General features: G+C 38.9%; 1 protein-coding gene across 3 annotated transcripts in view; it reads right to left on the bottom strand.

The window, feature by feature from the left end:
• Nucleotides 1-7,970, bottom strand: part of ADAM22 (ADAM metallopeptidase domain 22) — a 243,068-nt gene extending 235,098 nt beyond the window's left edge. For 2 of the 3 annotated variants that reach the window (XM_007446746.1, XM_007446747.1), the window contains exons 1-2: nt 7,711-7,841; nt 7,096-7,253 (exon numbers count right to left, since the gene is read on the bottom strand). In XM_007446746.1, coding sequence (XP_007446808.1) covers nt 7,096-7,253; nt 7,711-7,795 — 243 coding nt within the window. In that variant the 5' untranslated portion in view covers nt 7,796-7,841. Of the gene's footprint in view, nt 1-7,095; nt 7,254-7,710 lie in introns of all 3 variants that reach the window. The other variant, XM_007446748.1, reaches the window with a different exon arrangement.
• Between the last annotated feature and the right edge of the window lie 9,539 nt (nt 7,971-17,509).

A 17,509-nucleotide genomic window follows, 5' to 3' on the forward strand; every position in this document is an offset into this window, starting at 1 on the left:
TTCCCTCAATATTTGCTTTCTAATACTTTTATTACCAAAGTAAACACATCCAGCTAGATGTTCACAGAAGCTATCATTTTGGTTATTATTATTACATATGTCTTTGACCTGAATGCTTTGACATCTGGGACTCTGGAGCTACTTGTTCTATGAAGACACAAAAGATATTTTGTATCTTTTCATTTGGAGAAGGATACACAAACACGGATTCCTTTTTAACATTTCATGTTTCTGCTCTTTGAAACTTAAAGCAGAGGAAGAGCATGTATAATTCTGGTACTGACAACTGGATCCTGAAATCTTTGATTTACGAAGAAAGATTATAACAATCAATGTTCACATGCAGTTCCAAAACAAAACACACATCCTTTGAGAGGTGTTTCTAACCTTTTAAATGTTAAATATCTTTATATATTCCATTCTCATTCTCAAGGTGGTAGAAATGAAGCATTCCTACTGTGTTCCGCAAGTTTCTTCACTACTATACAACTTTTAAAAACATTTTCAAGTGCTACAAGAAATATATAGTTCCAATGGGACAGATGTAAGACATCTTTTACCCCAGTGCCATTGAAAGATATCTAAGGAAATGTTGGTGACCTCCTGTGCTAAGGCTAGGTTAGCCTAGTGCTTCAGCACACAGGCAGTGCAGTGGAGCTGAAGTGTTCAAATACCCTCTCTGCTACCTACCAGCTTTGTGATTTTGCAGCTAAATATTACCTGTCACATGATTCTTGTGAGGATGCAATGAGACTGTACAGATCAAAAGTACTCAGAAAACTGTTCAGCACATAAAAAGTAACCACATGAGTTACCATTTATTAAATATTATTAAATATTTTAGTGTATACTATAACATGACAACACTATTGTAAGTATTTCTCTTTTCCTGGTTTCTCTTTCCTTCCTCCTTCTTGCCATTCTCCTCAAGGTCTCCTCCTCTTCTTCTGCCCTCCCCCACTCTTTTTCATAACATCCTTTTTCCCTTTGGGGCTTATGCATAATCCTCAATGATAAATGTGGCAATATCTGGGCTCCACTGGAGTTATAGAGTACTACTAACCCTAGATGACAAGAAAGCAGACCTCCCTCCATGTACTTTTAGAAGGGGCTTTAATCATTAAAAATGATAGAACACTTGGCATTCTTTGAAATAAGAGAAAAGAAATAAAACTTAAGGACAATCTGTATCATCCCATAAGCTTTTAGAGTCATTCATAGTTTTCCATGTGTAGCTGTAAAGAAGCAATGAAAGACAGGATTCTTCTGTGCACGGTATGCATGGTAAAACCACTGGGCAGAATTTCAAAGATGCCCCAAAGAAATATATACAAATTGGGATCTCATAGAGTAAAAGCAAGATGTAAGGAAAACTCCTACAATTCTAAATTTTATTTTCCTTTAACCGTTTAACTGTTAAGAGAAGGTTGACAGAAGAATAAAAATGTGCTGGGAAATGTCTCCTTCCTATTTATGTCAGTGGAACAAAGTTTTGATTGGTGGCAAACTTTATCAATATTGAGCTACTTAGGTTTAACAAATGCACATTAAGGAAAAAAAAAGATGTTTGTGCTATCCTTGCAAAATACTTCTAAAGCTGTAATTCCTAGGAGTCCTTTTCCCGCCAGGGAAGCAGTACTGCAGACAACTTATGGTTAAGCTGACTCAGTGCTCCCAAGTGAAACAACCCAATTTTAAGTACAGCTCATCCATGCTTAGGCATATGGATAATTATATTCATAAGAACAGAGCACAGGCACTTCCCTGGTGGCACAGTGGTTAAGAATCTGCCTGCCGAAGCAGGGGACATGGGTTCAAGCCCTGGTCCAGGAATATCCTGCATGCTGCAGAGCAACTAAGCCCACGCGCAACAACTACTGAGCCTGTGCTCTAGAGCCCATGAACCACAACTACTGAGCCCGTGTGCCACAACTACTGAAGCCCCCCACCTAGAGCCCATGCTCTGCAACAAAAGCCACCACAATGAGAAGCCCACGCGCTGCAACAAAGAGCAGCCCCCACTCGCCACAACTAGAGAAAAGCCTGCGCACAGCAACAAAGACCCAACACAGCCAAAAATTAATTAATTAATTAATTAATTAATTAAAAAACGAATGGAGCACAGCTACTGCTTGCCATCCTGCGACCATCTTGCATTTCCCCATTCATTACTGATTATCAAAACTATAATAAATGGCAGATCTATGTTCTTGGCACTTGACTACTTGAGAAGCTTACAACACTTTCCAGGGAATGAGATAGAAAAATAAGTAGCCTCTCTATTCACTGGCAATAAAGACTTCTGACAAAAAGAAATTCTGCTACTTGTAGAGAAAAGCAATTACTGGCTGCAAAACAAATTACTGAAAATGTATGGGGTGACCACACAGCAAAATAAACCACCAAATAACCTCTGATGCTACAGTAAAACTATCATGCTTGGCTTGCAAAAAAGGAGTAACCATTAAGGTGCTTACTCTTAAAAACAGAAATTATGTGATCATCAGTATCAAACCAACAGTAGGACTCAGTAGGTGATATCTTGCCCATATGGGTGTCCAATTAAAAATATATTTTATCCTATTATCTGCAACATACAATTTTTTCAGCACAAAAAATTTCAAGTCAGAGGAAAGGAAGACTGAAATACTTTGAATATTCTAGTTCTGAGTGCTATTTTACAGGACTGAAATTACTTCAGACTAGGCAGACAATCTTTAGGACAGCAAGGTTACCCACAATCAAATATAATTTCTTTGACTACCATTTCTAGAACTTCATGGCACAATAAGCTTTCAGTATGGGCTGATCATCTGATTCAGGATAAAAATAAAGTATGCGTTCAAGTAACTGGCCAGATAGTAAAGAAATCTTTTACAATATGGACTCATACAAACAGAATGATTATTTCATACCAATCAAACTGCCAGTATTTCCACAGAACTAAAATATTAAATTTTTTTCCAAAAATATAACTGTGCAGTTCCATTTAGTGATGAAAACTGAAGTAAGGACACATTAAAAGTAAAATTAAGGTGTCTTATACCATCACAGTTCTTGTGAGCTTTCTGAAATATTAAGTAAAACATTGCTGGTTTCCTTACTCTAGGTTAATGGCTCTGTCTTACCTGGTGAGAAGTGATTCTTGAACTAGATTAGATGACTTATAACATTTCTTCCATCTCTACAACTGTTAAGATTCAACTTATGTAAATTCGAGTAATTTGTAACTTCTGGGAATGTGTTAAATTCAGGTAATTAGGGCACCATTTTGCATTAAGGCAATGTCATAAAATTTCTAAACAGTACTCAAGCAGCCTGGGGGAGTTAATGTTATTTAACAAAAACTCATATAGTTCTTACAGAATATGCAGCACTGTTCTAAGTGCTTTACAAATATTAACTCATTTACACTAAGCAGCTAAGTATACTTAGTAACTAAGTTCTTACAAGCTTAATGAGTATGTGAATTGGCATTTAACAATGAATTAAAGTGAACAACCACTTTCACTCAGCCTTTGAAATTAAGATAATTCATTTCTGGGACTTCCCTGGTGGCGCAGTGGTTAAGAATCTGCCTGCCAATTCAGGGGACATGGGTTCGATCCCTGGTCTGGGAAGATCCCACATGCCGCAGAGCAACTAAGCACCCACGCCACAACTACTAAGCCTGTGCTCTAGAACCCGCGAGCCACAACTACTGAGCCCGCGTGCCACAACTACTGAAGCCCACACGCCCATAGCCTGTGCTCTGCAATGAGAAGCCACCGCAATGAGAAGCCCATGCACCGCAATGAAGAGTAGCCCCCGCTTGCCACAACTAGAGAAAGCACACGCACAACAACGAAGACCCAATGCAGCAAAACAAAAAGATTATTCATTTCTAACAATTAGGGTTATTCCACGACAACATGAATCTGGTCAGTAACTCTCCTTACTGAAATCCTTGAATCACTTTCAGGACAAGTCCAAATTCCTCAGCAAGTCATGAAGGTGCTGCAGCATCTATTTTCTGGTTTCCTGTTTTGTTTCATCTGTCCCTTAAATCCTATTTGCAGTTTAAAATGTGTCTTGATGTCACATGCCCATGTACCTCCTGCCCCTTCTGTTTGATATGCCCACCCCTTCCTTTTAATTTGGCCACTTCCTACTCACCCTCAAAACACAGCTCAGATAACACCTCTCTCTGAGAGCCCTGACTGCTCACCTGGGTTAAGCACTGTCTTCTCTCTTCCACAGCTCTCTGTGATCACCTCCAGAAAATCACACACAAGTACAGAGTGTAATTGCCTATCCATTCATCCATCTTCCTACCTGTCTGTAAATTCCTTAAAGGCTAGAACTGGGTCTTTTACCTCTGAATCCCCAGGGTCTTGCAAAACAATTGGTACACAGTATGAGCTCAAGTATAGAAATGCCTTTTTAATAAACAAATACACAAATCAATATATACCTTTGTGAGCTGATAGAAGAACATCCTAATTTTATTTCTGAAGTAGAAAGGAAGTTGCTAAACATATTTATGAGTATAAATTATGTCTATTTTAATCACCAAAGAAATAACAAGGTCCATACGGAATTAACTTATGTTTCGGGGTTCAATGACAGCTCTCAACGAAACAAGAAATGACAAATTGCAGGACCGCTCCTTAGTTTCCTAACTGTAGGAAGTGTTGGCTTATGACAACTAAGTCTTTACAACTCTAACTGCCAGATTCAATCCTACTAGTCAGTAATCACTAACTGTAGTTGAGGAGCATGGTAAACTGCTACAGCTCCCAGGTGATCCAGGCATCCAACCAGATGCACTATGTATACCTCACCATGTGAGATAATTGCTTGTCATAATTACTTTGATGATAAGACAGGATCTTCACTCTCATTTCTGACTTGAATGAATAATCTACTCACACTGTTTAACCTAAATCCTACCGATTCATTCACACTTCACCAAAAGCCAGAGTCATTCTTCTCAATAGTGAGGTTTATTCTTATAGGAAGTAGAAGGTGCACAGGCCCCAAGTATCTTCTGTCCCAAGTAGAGAGGCCCAGGAACCAAAAAAATCTACAGAAGTGGTATTTCAGAAATGGGGAGAAAAAGGAGGACTGCCTGCTGTCCAAGAGTGGTGGTCTTTACCAACACAGAGAAGGGCAGAGGGTACCTAAAGACATCACCAGCATGAGGCAGAGACTCCAGAGTTTAGAGGTGCGATCCTGCAGCATTTTCTGCATCTCTACTTTCTTCCTCTCTGAGAAACTCCTTGCGACTTGTTTTAAAGCACCGCCTATATCAGTAAAAATTCTGATTGTGAAAGACTCTACTGGATAAAAGACCCCACATCTTCAATGAATAAATTGCATGGAAAAAAGCAAGGAAATGGAGGGGGAAACCATGCATTAAAGAGACTTTAAAAACAAAAAAAAAACCTAATTGCAGTTTATAGACATTATCTGGGTCCCGGATCAAACAAACTTAAATATATATATAATAATTATATATCTATTTTATATATTTACATATATTTAGCACATTTATATATTTAATACATATTAGCTATGATAATATGGTTACATTTTCTAAAAAATCTTCATCTTTTAGAGGTGCATAGTGAAATTTTATAACTGAAATGATATGATTTGCTTCAAAATAATACAGAAAGGGAGAAAAAATAGGTAGGATGTAGATAAAACGAGATTGGCTATGAGTTGCTAATGGTTGAAGCTGGGGAGTCCATTATAATAGTCTGTCTACTTTTGTGTGTGTGAAATTTTTTATAATCAAAAGTTGTAACTGAGCGTGAGAATATTCCTCTACAGAAATAATTCTAATGTATTAAAAAATAAGACAGTGTCCTATGCTTTTTCAGTCTTATTATGGAAAAAAGTCAAAATGGAAAAGGTTAATTCAAACATTAATTCAAAGAAGTAAATAAAATTCAAATAAAAAATAAATAAAATAGGTATTTACCAAACAATTCAAATGATGGGATTCTTCATTAATGCTTGGCATATTAGATTTTCTACTATAATAATGTAACTAATGGATAGTACTATAGCCCTTTAAATTAATTTCTTTCATGTTAAAATGTTAACAGAACTAAGTACTTGGCTACAAATACAGATTTAAGTAGCATTTTTCTATTTTTACTTATTTTACACTTACAGATAAATTACTGAGTCATCAAGATACATCTTAAAATATTAAGAATATATTTATACATGTGAAAATGTGCAGCCTGCCTTTGCTTCAGTGAAGTGCGCAAAATTTTCAACTACATGAACAAGTTCCACCTTAATATGTACTTACAGGTGGGTGAACTGGTTGCCAGGTTGATACATGTAAATACAAAAAATGCTTACATAGCCCCCAAATACTTACTTAAATTAACCAGTAAATTCAAAATAATTTTCAAGTATATCTGTGAATGTGTGATATTGACCTAAATATGGGTAAACGATAGTTAGATTTTTATTTAAAAACATACTTTATAAATGCCCAATAAGCAACAGGGCCCTAATTACACCAAGAGGACTGCTACCAATGAAGAAAGGGGGGAGCCAGACACCTTTTCTGGAAGGTGGAGGTGAATGGGTACATCTCTGATGTCCACAAATTGAGTGAGCTGAGAACCTTGCAGTTCGGCTTAATTTTAAGGTTTGAGTTTAGTTAGGGATGTCTAGGCTTGTTTTTCCAATCTTGGCTTAAATCACATAAAGTCTTCTCTTTGAAAATTAAAACAACCACAACAACGATAATGATGATGCACATCCTGCTCAAATATTATATCCCTTCTTGCCTATGCATGGCATTTGCCTGGCAGAGGTGAAGAGGGTCTCCGCCCCTTCGCTCAGGTTGCCACACAACTGGAGGCAACCCGCACAAACTCCTCTCCAGTAATGCCCCCGGCCTGTGGCTCTTTTGGGGTTTGTCGCCCCTTTCTCTTCTTTTTTGCACAGGGAGCGCCACGCACGACTCGCATTAGAATTGCACTGGTTTCACCCAAGACAGTGCATCTCCAGGGCAACGGAGAGCAAACGAGGGGTCGGGGTGGGCCGGGCCGCGCGGAGGACCACCCCCAGCACCACGCCTCTCACCTGCCCGCCGCCGGGGTCGCCCCGCACCCGCGTATCGAGCGCGTCGTGCCCAGTTTCGTCTTCGCCCGAGCTGTAGATGAGCCGGAGTGGCACGATGCTCTGGCGCTCCAGGAAGCGGTTTTCCTTCCTCCTCTCCAGCTCCGTGAACGAGGCGTCTCCTCCAGGCAGGAAAGGGGGAAGGAGGAATTGGGGAGAAAAGGCGAAAATAATGACCCTGACCCACAATCGTCCACCCTGCGGTCCAACGTCTCCCTTATGAAGATCCCACCTCCCCCTCCCTCCCGGACCCCATCTGGTAAGGATGCAGAGACACAAGACGCAGAGCCTTGGACCAGCTAATCTGAGAGCATCCAGGATCGGGGCCCAGAAGCAGAGCACCCCTCTCCCATCCTCCGCATTCCTCTTGTACTTCAGAAGAAAAACAGGCATTTGACCTAAAGCTTCTAATGCATCCACACCGTATTTTTGCTTCACTTCTCTCCACCCTTCTAAAAAAACAAAAAAATCTCCCTGCGCACTCGGGAAATGGGGATGCCTCTTTACAAATGCGCTTGAGGGCTGCAAAGATGCCCGGAAAATGGTACGTCCTGGAGCCACAAAGGGCGGCGAACTTACCTGCCCGGCCGCAGCCCGCAGGGGGACAGGTCCCCAGGGCGCAGAGCAGCAAGAAGGGCACGGATACAGCCGCCGCCGCCTGCATGGTGCAGCCGTCAGCCCTCCTCGCCCGAGACGCTCAGCTCCTCATGCCCGGGCAGCCGCGTCCGGATCCCGCGCCCCGCGGCCCCAGCTCGCCTGGGCCGCCCCCTCCCAGCCGCGGCCGGTGCTGCGGCGACCGCGGCGCTGCAGCCTCCACCGCGGCGCTGCCTCAGTGCTGCATTGTGCTCCGCGGGCGCTTCCGCTGGCGGGGGGAGCGAGCGAGTGCTGCATTGGGCGGTTGGCTATAGCTAAGTGGTTTCTAGCGCCACCCACCTCATCCCCTGGCAGAGGCTCCGGCGGGCGACGAGAGCTCGGCGGGGAGCGAGCGCCGGGTGCACTCTCCTCCGTGCGCGGGCAGGGGCGCGCGCACGAGAGTCAGCTGGGAAATGTAGTTCTCTCTCCACTACCCGCTCGTCTCCAAAACGGCGCGGACTGTCGCGACCTCGTGACCACAGGGTCATCTACAGACTGGAGACGGGAGGGAGGAAAAGGTCGAAAGAAAGAAAGGTCATCGCTGGCAAGGCCTCCGGGCACCAAGCATGACCGAATGCGCCGACGCGGGAGCCGAGATTCAGGCACTGCGTCCCCAAAGAACTGTAATAATGTTTCCTTCAGATTTAGTAGTTAATTTAAATTATTACCAGGCAATCATGCCCTCAAGAGTACATGGTAAGTTAATCATTCAACAAACATTGTTTGAGCACCTACTATGTGCATGGCAGTTGACAAGAGCAAGGGACACAACAGTGAAGGACACGGGTATGAGGCAACTGCTGCCAGATATATTGAGTGAATACCGTTTTGTACAGTACAGAGATGTTTTCCTCCTTCCCTGGAAGAATTTTTTTTTTACTCCCTGCCTCTATTGATATGGTTTCAAGTCCACGCACCATCATGGTGATTTGAAAATACTCTCCAGTGTGTCAGTGTCCCAGCCCAATTGTGTTATCCAGAATTAAATACAACTTAGACATGGTTTCCCAAGCAGACGGTAGAGAGGGACTCTTTTTTCTATTGTCCTAAGAGGAGGAGGGAGAGGAGTGGGAATAAGCTTGTCTCAGTAGCACTTCAAAACACAGCATCCCATCCTATATAGGGACACAATCCCCTTTGAATCTCTTGGAAGGTAGTGCATTTCTGGCAACATCTTTCCTATTTCATATATATATATATATATATATATACATATTTGTGGGAATTTTGCTGTTTTTCTTCTTTCATTTGATTCCCACTAGCTAGTTCATTGACACATTTCTCACCTCGCATATTTCTCTTTTTTTTGATGAGAACATTTAAGTTCTATGCTTAGCAAATCTCTATTTAATACCGTTGTTATCAACTGTAGTCACCATTTTTTACATTAGATCTCAGATATTATTCATCTTATAACTGAAAGTTGGCATGCTTTTACCAACCTCTGTTTCCCCCATTCCCAGCCTCTGGTACCCACGTTTCTACTCTCTATTTCTATAAGTTTTACTTTTTTTTTATTCCACATATAAGTGATATCATGCAGTATGTCTTTGTCTGTCTGACTTATTTTACTTATAATGTCTTCAGGTCCATCCATGTTGTCACAAGTAGCAGGATTTCCTTCTTTCTTATGGCTGAATAATATTCGTGTGTGTGTGTGTGTATCTACACACACACACACACACACACATATATGGGCTTGGCCAAAAAGTTCGTTCAGTTTTAAGTAAAAATAAAAGACACATTTTTCATTTTCATGAAGAACTTTATTGAACAACGTAGTCCCTAACTGAACGAACTTTTTGGCCAACCCAATATATATACACACACACCACTATTCCTTTATCCATTCATTTGTTGATGGACATTTCAGTTGTTTCCACATCTTAGATAGTGTGAATATGCTGCAATGAATATGGGGCTGCAGCAGTTTGGGGGGAAGCTTCCACTCCAGCCCTACCACACCAAGAGTTAGCAGTTACAGGTTTGGGGAGAAACTAAAGCCATAGTTTTTGACCCCCTAAGGCTAACCCTGATTCATAAGGCTACCTGCACCTCTGGATTTTGGATTCACAGGTCAAGTCCAAGCCCATTCTTATGTCACCATCAAGGCCCCCAAAAGGCATTCTCACTAATTCTGTTTGTTTTTGTACATTTTATTAGAAAGAACTATAAAATAGCCATTTAGACATTTTACCTCTTCAGTATGCAAATATAAATAAGATGTAATATAGGAAATCTTTGTTTTCATATAAGAATAAGTCTGTCCAGTTTCTGCTATACATTATTAAGGTTTCATTCACAGAGCCAAAAAGAGTATGTCTTCTTTGCAAAAATGTCTGTTTAGTTCCTCTGCCCATTTTTAATTGGATTATTTGTGGGGTTTTATTTTTGTTTGTTTTGTGGGGTTTTTTGTTATTTTTGTGTTTTGTTTTATTTTGTTTTTTTAGCTATTGCATTGTATGAGTTCTTTATATATTTTGGATATTAATCCCTTATCAGATACATGATTTGCAAATATTTTCTCCCATTCAGAAGGCTGACTTTTCATTTTGTTGATGGGTTCCTTTTCTGTACAGAAGCTTTTTAGTTTAATGTGTCCCACTTATTTATTTTTGCTTCTATTGCCTATGCTTTCGGTGTCAATTCCAAAAAGTCATCACCAAGACCAATAATAAGGAGCTTATCCCATATGTTTCCTAGTTTCAGGTCTTAGGCTTAAGTGTTATGAGTTTCCAGTCTTACATTTAAGCCTTTAAGCCATTTTAAATTGATTTTTGTGTATGGTATAAAATAGGGGTCTAGTATCATTTTTTAAAATGTGGCTGTCCAGTTTTCCCAACACCATTTACTGAAGAGACTGTCCTTTCTCTATTGTATATTCTTGGCTCCTTTGTTATAAATTAATTGACCATATATGCATGGGTTTATTTCTGGGCTCTCTATTCTGTTCCTTTGATCGATGTGTCTTTTTATGCCAATACTCTACTGTTTTGATTACTATTGCTTTGTAATATAGTTTAAAATCAGGAAGTATGATGCCTTCAGCCTTGTTTTTCTTTCTCCATGTTGCTTTGGCTATTTGGGCTTTTTGTGGTCCCATACAAGTTTTAGGATTCTTTTGTTTATTTCTGTGAAAAATGTCTTTGGAATTTTGATATAGATTGCATTGAATCTGTAGTATGGACATTTTAACAATATTAATTCTTCCAATCCATGAACAAAGGATACCTTTCCATTTACTCGTGTCTTCTTTGATTTCTTCCATCAATGTTTTATAGTTTTCAGTGTACACATTTTTTACCTCCTTGGTTAAACTTATTCCTAGTTATTTTATTCTTTTTGATGCAATAGCAAGTGGGATTGTTTTCTCCATTTCTCTTTCTGAGAGTTAATTATTAATGTAAAGAAATGAAATTGATTTTTGTATTTGATTTTGTATCAGGTTTGGCTTGCAGGTGATGCTGCCATAAGCCATCAGAAACCCATAAGATGTCAGCTTGAAAAGAGTGCAGTGTTAGGTACCCAACAATCTTGTCAGTATGCAGTCCTCCAAGATGCAGGCCATAAAACACTTAAAGAAGTAAAGGTATTTTACAACCCAAACAACATTGCAATATGTTGATATTGATTGAGACTTGTCTGGAAGGCTGCTTTCCACTTGCCTCCTTGTTATAAGAGGTTATAAGCACCCTGCTCCAGGGAGCTGGTTCAGAAGATCAGAGGTCAGTGGGATCCAATAACTCATGGGCAGACCAGTCTGTGACTCTACTGTAGCCACAGATACAAATCAAAGAGGAAATCAAAAAATACCTTAAGACAATGAAAATGAAAACACAATGATCCAAAATCTGTGGGTGCACCAAAAGCAGTTCTAAGAGGGAAGATTATAGCAATACAAGACTACCTCAGGAAACAAGAAAAATCTCAGGTAAATAACCTAACCTTATGCCTAAAGCAACTAGAGAAAGAAGGACAAACAAAACCCAAAGTTAGTAGAAAGAAAGAAATCATAAAGATCAGAGCAGAATTAAATGAAATAGAGACTAAAAGAAAAAAAAAGAAAGAAAGAAAAGAAAAGATCAATGAAACTAAAAGCTGGTTCTTTGAAAAGGTAAACAAAATTGATAAACCCTTAGCCAGACTTATCAAGAAAAAGAGGGAGAGGGCCCAAATCAATAAAATCTGAAATGAAAAAGGAGAAGTTACAACCGACACCACAGAAATACAAATGATCATAAGAGACTACTACAAGCAACTATATGCCAATAAAATGGGCAACCTAGAAGAAATGGACAAATTCTTAGAAAGGTACAATCTCCCAACACTGAACCAGGAAGAAATAGAAAATATGAATAAACCAATTACCAGTACTGAAATTGAATCAGTAATTTAAAAACCCCCAATAAACAAAAGTCCAGGACCAAATGGCTTCTCAGGTGAATTCTACCAAACACTTAGAAAAGAGTTAACACCTATTCTTCTAAAACTATTCCAAAAAATTGCAGAGGAAGGAACACTTCCAAACTCACTCTATGTGGCCACCGTCACCCTGATGCCAAAACCAAAGATACCACAAAAAAAAGAAAGTTACAGGCCAATATCACTGATGAACATGGATGCAAAAATCCTGAACAAAATACTAGCAAACAGAATCCAACAACACATTAAAAGGGTCATACATCATGATCAAGTGGGATTTATCCCAGGGATACAAGGATTTTTCAATATCTGCAAATCAATCAATGTGATACACCACATTAACAAATTGAAGAATAAAAACCATATGATCATATCAATAGATGCAGAAAAAGCTTTTGACAAAATTCAACACCCATTTATGATAAAAACTCTTCAGAAAGTAGGCATAGAAGGAATCTACCTCTCAATGTGATCACCACATTAACAAATTGAAGAATAAAAACCATATGATCATATCAATAGATGCAGAAAAAGCTTTTGACAAAATTCAACACCCATTTATGATAAAAACTCTTCAGAAAGTAGGCATAGAAGGAATCTACCTCAACATAATAAAGACCATATATGACAAACCCACAGCTAACACCATACTCAAAGGTGAAAAGCTGAAAGCATTTCCTCTAAGATCAGGAATAGGACAAGTATACCGACTCTCACCACTTTTATTCAACATAGTTTTAGAAGTCCTAGCCACAGCAATCAGAGAAGAAAAAGAAAGAAAAGGAACCCAAATTGGAAAAGAAGTAAAACTGTCACTGTTTGCAGATGACATGATGCTACATAGAAAATCCTAAAGATGCTACCAGAAAACTACCAGAGCACATAGGTAAAGTTGCTGATTACAAAATTAATATACCAAAATCTGTTGCATTTCTATATGCCAACAATGAAATATCAGAAAGAGAATTTAAGGAAACAATCCCATTTACCATCACATCAAAAAGAATAAAATACCTAGGAATAAACCTACCTAAGGTGGCAAAAGACCTGTACTCCAAAAACTATAAGACTCTGGTGAAAGAAATTGAAGATGACACTAACAAGTGGAAAGACATACCCTTGTTCTTGGATTGGAAGAATCAATATCATTAAAATGACTGTACTACCCAAGGCAATCTACAGATTCAATGCAACCCCTATCAAATTGCCAATGGCATTTTCCACATAACTAGAATGAATAACTTAAAAATTTTTATGGAAACACAAAAAGCCCCAAATAGCCAAAACCATCTGGAGAAAGAAGAATGAAGCTAGAGGAATCATGCTTTCTGACTTCAGACTATACTACAAATTACAGTAATCAAAATGGTATGGGGCTTCCCTAGTGGCGCAGTGGTTGACAGTCCGCCTGCCGATACAGGGGATGCAGGTTCGTGCCCTGGTCTGGGAAGGTCCCACGTGCTGCGGAGCGGCTGGGCCCGTGAGCCGTGGCCACTGAGCCTGCGCGTCCAGAGCCTGTGCTCCGCAACGGGAGAGGCCACAACAGTGAGAGGCCCGTATACGGCAAAAAACAAACAAACAAACAAAAAACAACAAAATGGTATGGTACTGGCACAAAAACAGACATATAGATCAATGGAACAGGATACAAAGCCCAGAAATAAACCCACACACCTATGATCAATAACTCTATGAAAAAGGAAGTAAGAATATACAATGGAGAAAAGACAGTCTCTTTAATAAGTGGTGCTGGGAAAACTGGACAGCTACATGTAAAAGAATAAAATTAGAATATTCTATAACACCATATACAAAAATGAACTCAAAATGGATTAAAGACCTAAATGTAATACTGAATACTCTAAAACTCCTAAGGAAAACATAAATCGCAGCAATATCTTTTTGGATCCACCTCCTAGAGTAATGAAAATAAAAACAAACAAACAAAAAACAAATGGGACCTAATTAAACTTAAAAGCTTTTGCACAGCAAAGGAAACCATAAACAAAATGAAAAGACAACCTACAGAATGGGAGAAAGTATTTGCAAATGATGCAACCGACAAGGGATTAATGTCCAAAATATACAAACAGCTCATACGACTCAATATCAAAAAAACAAATAATGCAATAAAAAAATGGGCAGAAGATCTAAGTAGACATTTCTCCAAAGAAGACATACAGATGGCCAACAGGCACATGAAGAAATGCTCACCATCACTAATTATTAGAGAAATGCAAATCAAAACTACAATAAGGGTATCACCTCACTCTGGTCAGAATGGCCATCATCAAGAAGTCTACAAAGAATAACGCTGAAGAGGGTGTGAAGAAAAGGGAACTCTCCTACACTGTCAGGGGGAATGTAAATTGGTATAGCCACTATGAAAAACAGTATGGAGATTCCATAGAAAACTGAAAATAGAACTACCATATGATCCAGCAATCCCATTCCTATGCATATGTCAGAAGAAAACTCTAATCTGAAAAGATACATGCACCCCAACATTCATAGCAGCACTATTTACAATAACCAAGACATGGAAGCAACCTAAATGTCCATCAACAGATGAATGGATAAAGAAGATGTGGTACATATATACAATGGAATATTACTCGGGCATAAAAAAGAATGAAATAATGCCATTTGCAGCAACATGGATGGACCTAGAGACCTAGAGACTATCATAATAAGTGAAGTCAGACAAAGACAAATATTATATGGTATCGCTTATACCATATAATGTATAATGTACCATATAATGTTGAAAAATTATACAAATGAACTTATTTACAAAACAGAAACAGAGTCACAGATGTAGGAAACAAACATGGTTACCATGGGGGAAGGGGGGGAGGGATAAATGGGGAGACTGAGATTGACATATACACACTACTATATATAAACAGATAACTAATAAGGACCTACTGTATAGCACAGGGAACTCTACTCAATACTCTGTAATGACCTATATGGGAAAAGAATCTAAGGAGTGTATATGTATATGTATAACTGATTCACTGTGCTGTACAGCAGCAACTAACACAACATTTTAAATCAACTATACTCCAATAAAAATTTTAAAAAAAGAAAAGATATGGTGTATGTATACACACACACGTGCACACACACACGCACACACACGCACACACACGCACACACACTGGAATATTACTGAGCTGTAAAAAAGAATGAAATAATGTCAGTTGCAGCAACATGGATGGATCTAGAGATTATCATACTAAGTGAAATAAGCCAGACAGAGAAAGAGAAATATCATATGATATCACTTTTATGTGGAAGCTAAAGAAAAATGATATAAATGAACTTATTTACAAAACAGAAATAGACTCACAGGCATAGGAAACAAACTTATGGTTACCAAAGGGGATGGAGGGGTGGGAGGGAATAAATTAGGAGTTTGGGATTAACATATACACACTACTTTGTATAAAACAGTCAAACAACATGAACCTACTGTATAACACAGGGAACTGTATTTAATATCTTGTAATAACCTACAATGGAAAAGTTATATATATATAACTGAATCACTTTGCTATACACCTGAAACTAACAAAAAATTGTAAATAATACTTCAATTTTGAAATGGTTTAAAAAATCAAGGAAGACATCATAGAAGACTGAATGTTCATCCTGAATTTTAGAGGTGAGGAGCAGTTTGTATGATGGACAAGGGAAGAAAAAGGTGGGTGTTCCAGAAATATTGCCAGCACAAGCAGTAGGACCTAGAAATTTGAAAATTCTAAACATTAGTGAAAACTTTTCATATGCTTAGCTATCTCTATGTTTTTAAAGGTCCTAATACTGCAGGGTGGGGAAATAGAGTTACCTCCTTTCCAGAGGAGGGGAGATTTGAGCTGAGTCCTGAGGATGGGAGTTGGATAAGTAGAGATGGCAGGAAGGAGGGCTGATGCTGCATTAGCCATCGTGTGATGGTGAAGGAAAGGCCAAACACTGCAGAGATGTCAGCAATGACATCATTTAGCTGCTGAACCAGCTGAATTTGTTTCAGCTACTTCAGTTGAGTTTTCTATTATTTTTAGTAAAATGCATTCCTAACTCTAGAGAATCCAATACCACAACGGAGTACTAAAAGCAAGAGGCTTTAAGATACGGAATTGGTTGGGTAGAGGGGTTAGGTTAGTGGGCAGTGAGGACCTACAACTTTCCTAGGCTGCTGATAACAGTGGAAAAATTGGTCAAATTATCATCTGCTGTGTTTGGGAACCAAGAAAACGTAACAGGAACAAGGCTATAGTTTTAGGAGAAACGTTTGGAAAATCTCAGGTTTCTCATGTGTGTGGACTACTTCTTGTTGAAAATAAAAGGATGGAAAAAATTATACAATCAAAATAAAGTTGGTGTAGCTTTATTAATGTCAAGTAAAACAGACTTTGAACCAAAAAAAAAAAAACTCACTAGAAACGGATTTACTTCATATGGATATATAGCTTAATGCACCAATTGTAACAATTATAACAATTCTAAACTGGTATTGCCTAATACTTGCCTAAAACAAGTTTAGTATTCAAAATGTATAAAGCAGAAAGTGAAGGAAATGATTAGTGAAAAGTGGAAGGGGAATATTATGGGTCAGGCTGGCAAGAACTGAACTCAGTGATCAATGTTAACATTACAGAGACAAACAAACCGCATCTGTACATTGCACATGGAAGTATACACCACCACTTATGAGGTATTCTTGCTAAAAATTTGAACCTCAATCTGATCAAGGCTCTAGATCATGGGAAATACAGAGTACAGAGGAACAGATAAAGCCTAACCACAGGAAGGTAATCAGTGAAACTCAGAATGTGGAAAAACACAGGAAAAATGGGCTCAGTGTCTTCAATAAATACATTTAAAGGGGAGAAAAGGATAAATACATACATTAAAATAGATTTAGGACACTGTCTTAGCCTGGGTCCTCCTGAAAGTGAATATTTTACGTGGGAGTGTGAACCCAGAGATTAAGGAAGTAAAACAGAGAAAGAGAGTAAAGACAGGTTACTGATCAGGAAATCTTTCAATCCCATGGGATCTTCTGAGGCGCCATATGAAACACATTTCTGAAACATTGTAGGGGAGAAAGAGGGAAAAATTTATCGGCTCACATTCCCCACTGGTCAAAGTTTGCTCCCAGGGCATTAACTTGCCCTTTTGGGTTTTGCCCGTACATGAAGAACAAGCAGTTTCCTACACTAAAACAGTCCTGAGAACATTAGCCGTTCCAGGCAAACTTGCACTTTGTTTTTTGTTTTTTTTAAGATGTTTTTTAAATAGTTAATTTATTTTCCCT

The sequence above is a fragment of the Lipotes vexillifer genome, unplaced genomic scaffold (assembly GCF_000442215.2).
Source record: "Lipotes vexillifer unplaced genomic scaffold, Lipotes_vexillifer_v1.1 scaffold617, whole genome shotgun sequence".
In the NCBI taxonomy this organism is placed as follows: Eukaryota; Metazoa; Chordata; class Mammalia; order Artiodactyla; family Lipotidae; genus Lipotes; species Lipotes vexillifer.